At 36.3% G+C, this 6,468-nt stretch overlaps 1 protein-coding gene across 2 annotated transcripts; it reads right to left on the bottom strand.

Annotated features, from left to right (window-relative positions):
- Positions 1-4,997: 4,997 nt before the first annotated feature.
- LOC132310309 (transcription factor CPC-like) lies at positions 4,998-5,852 on the bottom strand. 2 transcript variants are annotated; one of them, XM_059808493.1, is made up of 3 exons: positions 5,620-5,822; positions 5,364-5,451; positions 4,998-5,281 (listed from the first exon to the last, which is right to left on the bottom strand). In XM_059808493.1, exons 1-3 carry the CDS (start codon positions 5,672-5,674, stop codon positions 5,194-5,196), a joined length of 231 nt encoding a protein of 76 aa, XP_059664476.1. In that variant the 5' UTR covers positions 5,675-5,822; the 3' UTR covers positions 4,998-5,193. The 2 variants fall into 2 exon arrangements, with proteins under 2 accessions (XP_059664476.1, XP_059664475.1); XM_059808492.1 differs by lacking the exon at positions 5,364-5,451 and having other exon boundaries at positions 5,620-5,852.
- Between the last annotated feature and the right edge of the window lie 616 nt (positions 5,853-6,468).

The following is a 6,468-nucleotide window of genomic DNA, read 5'->3' as shown; positions in this document are numbered from 1 at the left end:
TACATGATGATTATGTGATACGATTATAAGTACTAACTTGATCGTCGGAGGGTTCTCGGCTGGCACCCCACCGGTGTCATTTGAGGTGAAGTCCCTTTGTTTTGCATGTAAACACCGTGTTCCGAGTTGCAAGGATTTTCACATCAACAGCTAGCGCCATCTGTGTGAACTGATTAGTTCTCTGAAGAAATAATAATCCTGATGCGACTTGGCTCAGACGGCAAGACGAAAGTTTCCGATTATGGAAACCATCCCAAAGTCATCAGTTGACAACAGGTTCCATGTTTTTATATAAGGACAGATCTCTACATCATGATTACTCGTCTATCATATTGGGGGCAAAACGGTGGGTTGCGTGATACCACCTAGTGTACGATGACAATAATCAAAATTTGGCACGTCGACCCAGGCAATCCAGTGTGGTGTTTTCCATCTACCGATGCTTGGTTCCCTCACTACTGAGGTTTGGTCGTCTAAGACTAAACTCTATATCATATGTGGCAACAGCCAACTACCAAGGCCTGATTGTTGAAGACTAAGGCCTGGTCCTTCTGCGCCTACATAAATGAGTTGGTCTCCACCCTTCAAGAGGATCACTACTAACAAGGGGGTTTCTACCTACTAGTAAAGTCTCTACCATTGAGGATGTCTCTAGCAACAGAGTCTCATTACTCCGTCCGTTCGTGCAATCAGGGTAGTTTTCTACACCCAAGAATGTATCGAGGCCTTTAGGTCCAAGGAGGTCTAATGTCCCTCCAAATCTTATGAGGTCTGTATTTCCAAGGAGGTTCCTGAGTGAAGGGCGATCATTGGACCCAACGAGGTACTGGCCACCAGACCATCATCTGTCAGCCGTTGGGTACCACGTTCCCATCATGCTAATCGCTGGACACCAAGCCTCCACCTACCAAACGATAGTCGTCACCTCTTTTCCTTTACAGGAATTACCTATCGACTTCAGATTATACAGAACTTTGGATTGATAATCCATGGCAGCACCAGGCACCCCGTCCGTTGTATAAACGTCTATAGAATGGGTCATCACCCAAGATCCCACCATCGGGGGCAGAATAGTGAATCACACGATATCAATCGTCGATCTGCATATGATGACAAGGTCTAGAAGATTGATGTACCAACCTTGGTACATCGAGCTAGTTGGGTTTCTAGTCTCTCTCCTTTAGCGACCCCTCAATGCACTAGTCGTCCAGGACGAGAGGCCAATAACACATTTTTCCCTCATTAAAGGGACAAGAAGTCGACTACTCCTTCTACACAGAAGGGTGAGATAATTAAAGCTTCCTTCATTTACTAGAAAGACGAGACGACTACCTCTCGTATTAAATGGGTCACCCTCCTTCAGGCTGCACCTCTTTCCTTATAAAGGAAAGAAGGGTCAACTTCATCTTCTTCCCTCAGTAAAAAGACGACGGATTAACTACTCCCTTATTAAAGGGAGAGCTCACAACGCTCGAGCAAATCCACTTCCCTTATTAAAAGGTGCAAGAAAGAATCATCAAGCATGCTTCGCTTAGTAGGACTTGGCATTCCCGACGCTTAACAAAAATCTAATTCCCTTACTAAAGGGATATAAGAGATGATAATGAGTGTCCTGTATTGAAAGGACCCGGGCTAAATGAATCCCGTAATCAATATCCCCGTACTATAAGGGATAGTAAATAAATGTCCTATACTACAAAGACCCGGGCTGAATGAATCCCGTAATCAATATCCCCGTACTATAAGGGATAGTAAATAAATGTCCTATATTACAAAGACCAGGGCTGAATGAATCCCGTAATCAATATTCCCGTACTATAAGGGATAATAAATAAATGTCATATATTACAAGGACCCGGGTTGAATGAATCCCGTAATTAATATCCCCGTACTATAAGTGATAGTAAATAAATATCACGTACTACAAGGACCCGGGCTGAATGAATCCCGTAAGTAATATCCCTGTACTATAAGGGACGGTAAATAAGTGTCATGTATTACAAGGACCCGGGTTGAATGAATCCCGTAATCAATATTCCCTTACTATGAGGTTTAGTAAATAAAAATTCTTTATTAAAGGAACGAGTTGAGTAAAGCTCGTAAAATTTAATTCCCTTATTAAAGGAGTGACGACCTGAGTGAAACTCGTACAATTTATTCCCTTACCAAGGAAAGAGTACCCAATGGTACCAAAAATAGTACTTAGGGACCCAAGGGCAGAGTACCCAAGGGTACCAAAAATAGTACCTAGGGAAAGATTATCTAAGGGTATCAAAAATAGTACCCAGGGGCAGAGTACCCAAGGGTACTAAAAATAGTACCCAAGGGTACCAAAAATAGTACTCAAGGGAACAGTACCCAGGGTGAAAAAAAAAAAAAAAAAACTGTTCACATGAACAATACCCGCAAGCATTATTCCCGAGGGAACAGTGCCTAGGGCAAAAATAAAATAAAAAAAATTTACATTCCCAAAGCTAGATGACCAAGTTTGGGAATGGGGGGCAACTGATAGGGAAAAATAAACCTAACCTACCTTGACCAGTCGCCAGACTTCTTTAACATATTTCGTTATCAGAGATAAAGATTTTCATCGGATAAGAATGATAACATTTCTTATCTAGGATAATGAATGACAACGTGGTTCAATAGGGTAAGGATAACCTGGGCACAATTTGAGAAAGTCAAAGGAGTAAATCATATCCTCGACAAATCTGGCAACAAATGATCTCCTCTGATCTTGCACAAGCGGATCTCCTGCAGAACCAATTTGATTCCAATCGACAACCATAAATAGGGTACCGAGCCGTTAAAGAAGGTACGAGAAAAAACCCCTAAACAGAATATTACATGACGATTATGTGATACAATTACAAATACTAACTTAATCATCGGAGGGTTCTCGGCTGGCACCCCACCGGTGCCATTCGAGGTAACGTCCCTTTGTTTTACAGGTAAACGCCGTCGTTCCGAGTCGTGAGGATTTTCGCATCAACAAAAATTAATAGTGGAAAGTGAAAGTAAGTTTTTCATCATGTATTTGATTAATATTAAAATATTCAAAAAATTTATGAAAAATTGTCATTTTATAATTTGAATAGCACTAAACTTATTATAAAAGAAAATGTATTAATATTGCAAGTTCATTAAACTTTTTCAAAAAAATCAAAACATTTGAGTGTTTTTTTGTAAGAAAAATTTACGGAAAAAGTTTTTTTTTGTTTTTTTCCGAAAGGTTAAACAATTTTACGAAAAAGTTAGATGATTATGCAAAATAGTTTTCAGAAACTTCTCATTTTCTTTCTTTTCTTACTATTTCCATCTAACCAAACTCACATAGAGAATAAGTTTTTCTTTAGTGTTGATGTAACATGATATCATTAGTTCACACCATTTTATAAAACTAAAAATTAACTAAATAAAAAGAAAAACAATATGTTTTAGGGAAGTCAAATTGATGTCAAATAAAATAATAAATATAATATGATCTAATTTCATATCATGTCAGTTATGAGAATGAAATTTTAGAAATCTTACTGTGAGTAAGCATAAATAGTTGTTTCATATATATTTTTAAATTGTTTTACAGTAAACCATAATAATCCCGTGGACAATAATGAGTTGAAAAATATTTGTCCGCTTAAATGTGAGGTTTTTGGATCAATTTGTTGCATGTTTCAACAACTCAGGCAATTTCATCATCAAAGCCCATTTTTATTGCAAAACTTCAGCCAGATTTCAGGCAAACCATCATAATGGCACTATTTGAGATCCAAAATCCAAACTGGAGACAGGTTTCATGAAATTTGGACCAAACAACAGTCACACACTTTAAGGTCCAATTACTCTTCGGCTAGTGGACCAAGCAGTCTTTACATTCTCAGGTCCAATTACAACGGGCTGGTGGACCAAAAATTAACAAGTTTGGCCTCTTCTTGGTCCAATTGTCAAACCAAAAGGAGTTGGATTTTGCCATGATTGCGATTGCTAGGAAGGACTCTCTGCATGAAGTCCATGAGGAGAATGGAGTTGTAGAATCTTTCGTATTTGTGCGAAGATTATGGAGTATTGTTGGAAGATTTTAGGGAGATATAGATATTTGTTCAAAGTATAGAATATTTTTAGAATGGTAGAAAATTTTGTAGTGAGTAAATATTTAGAATATTTGTGTAGAGGAGACTAAGATGCCTATAAAAATGATTAGTGTTTCATTTGTAAGCAACAACCTTTAGTAGTGGGAGAGCCTTCAACAAAGTAAAAAATTCTCTCTCGCAAACGGTCTGTGCAAGTGTCATTTGTATCACGACCTATTATTCGGTCAATTTTTATTTTTCATTCTATTGTTGTTGTTTCCACTGTTGCTAAACCGATATTCTAGGGTTTTTTTTAAGGTGATAAAAGTAACCGTTGTTTAAGAAACCGTGTTTCTTTATGATGCTTTCATTCAGAACTAGTTGAGGTGTTATAATATCGAATCCAAATTATTATTATTATTTTTTAATTTTATCCTTAGAATTTCAGTTTTGTTTAAGGATAAACTTTAACTAGTTTTGGAAGAGAGAACAGAGGTTTTGCCAAGATAGTATAGGCATGAGCAACAAATACTAAAGTTGATTTGGATTTTCATATTAATTATAATTCGATTAAGAAAATAAAATAATATCATATCCGCTTCAAGACAAACAGCAATCAACAAAATTAACCTAAAACCTCATGAATTCACGTTAAATTCGATTAAGATTCATTACCCTGTTTTAATCCGCACTTATAACAGTTTTGTTGAATGGTTCATCACCACACCATTGGATTGTCCAGGGCAATTTTATACCCAAAAAAAATGCTGACTGATATTAATCCCTCTAACAGTGTCACTCTCTGGACCACAAATAGCTCCTACCTTTTTTAAATGGACTCTTTTTCCCGGATGATATTAACTTGTTATTCTTTAAATTTATGTGGATTTGAATAAACATTTCAAATAATTCATAGTACAGAACAGATAACTGCAAACCAAACACCAAACATCATTATACCAATATGAATAATTGTACAAACTATAACTAGAAACCAACACCCAGATTTTTCTTTCTTGGAGCAAAGAAAACAGACAAATTTAACACAACCAAACAATACAAACACCAACCCCAAAAATTTTCTTGCTCTAGCAGAGAAATCACCAAAGCTTTTCCTGCATATTCATTGGCTTGTGGAATATCTTGTAGTCCAATACTTCTCAATTTCCTCTGCACTTCTTCCAGGAATCCTCCCAGCAATAAGAGACCACCTATAGGGTCATAAAATTGTGTTAGAGACTCATTCAAACTTAAAACACTCACAAAGCGAATAAAACACACACACACACACACCTCTCTCCAACCAGATTGTACATCCTAATAATCAGGGTTTCCTCGTCTTCTGAAAATTCAACCTTTGATTCTTGACTGGTATCCTTGGCTGTCCATAACCATAGAGAGAGAATAAAAAATAAATATAAAAAAACTTTAATTTTTATAGAATACCATCAAATTAAATCATTTTAACTATTAATTTTCATAGAGTACTGTTAAATCAACATGCAAAGACAAGGGGAAGTGAAAACAAGCAATAATCTGAAATGGGTACCTATAGAGTCCACAGAGACATCATCAGAAGAAGCAGAATGTTCCATTTCAGCCATCAAAGTTGGAAAATTGTAAGAGGATTTGAAGGTGTAATGATTGATTTGTTGAAGCTAAGAGAAGATGAGAAAAAAAACTGTGAGTGTGGTTTGGAATTAGAGGGTTTGGGTTGTAAGTGGTATTAATAGGAGAGGCAAATATTCCACAAGACATGGTATTCAGATTTTGGACCCTTTTGAAGAATGGGAGGTGAGAAAGAAAATTGAATGAAGAAGAATGGTAGTTGACAGTGGGTTACTTTGGTCCAACTTTGATTGGTAGTTGACTGTTTGTTGAGATAGATTCTTGGGTATTATTACTCATACCTCCATATTGATTCTTTCGCAGATCACCCCTAAAGTACTCAGAAAGATCCAATCAATGTCGGATACATATTATTAAGATACATTAATTAAATAAAAACATTTGATCTTTGTGATTATTATTATTACCAAAAAAAAAAATGGATGCTTTGCTCTTTAAGGATCTTATTAGGTCGAAGAAAAAGTGCCCAACCCTGAAAGGGGTTTTTTTTTTTTTTTTTGTAATTGATATTTACACTAATTCTTAAATGAATTGTTTACACACAAGAAAAGTCCAATCCTAGACACGATTTTTTTTTCAAGGTAAATTGACTTACCACTTCAGTTAATTCTTTAGATTTCCAACTTTGAAGCTTAGACAATCCATCTCGTGTATCTCTGAAGTCTCCACAACAAATTGATCACTAGGGTTTGGTTCATTCAATTCCACTACTTCAAATGATTTAGTTCGATTACAAAATTTCTGAAACTATTAAAGTCATTTAAAATTT

Source organism: Cornus florida, unplaced genomic scaffold (genome assembly GCF_030987335.1).
Source record: "Cornus florida cultivar Cherokee Brave unplaced genomic scaffold, ASM3098733v1 CherokeeBrave_3.0.0_Hap2_Chr05, whole genome shotgun sequence".
In the NCBI taxonomy this organism is placed as follows: Eukaryota; Viridiplantae; Streptophyta; class Magnoliopsida; order Cornales; family Cornaceae; genus Cornus; species Cornus florida.
Note: the sequence above shows the minus strand (reverse complement) of the source record. Positions and strands in the feature narration are given on the sequence as shown.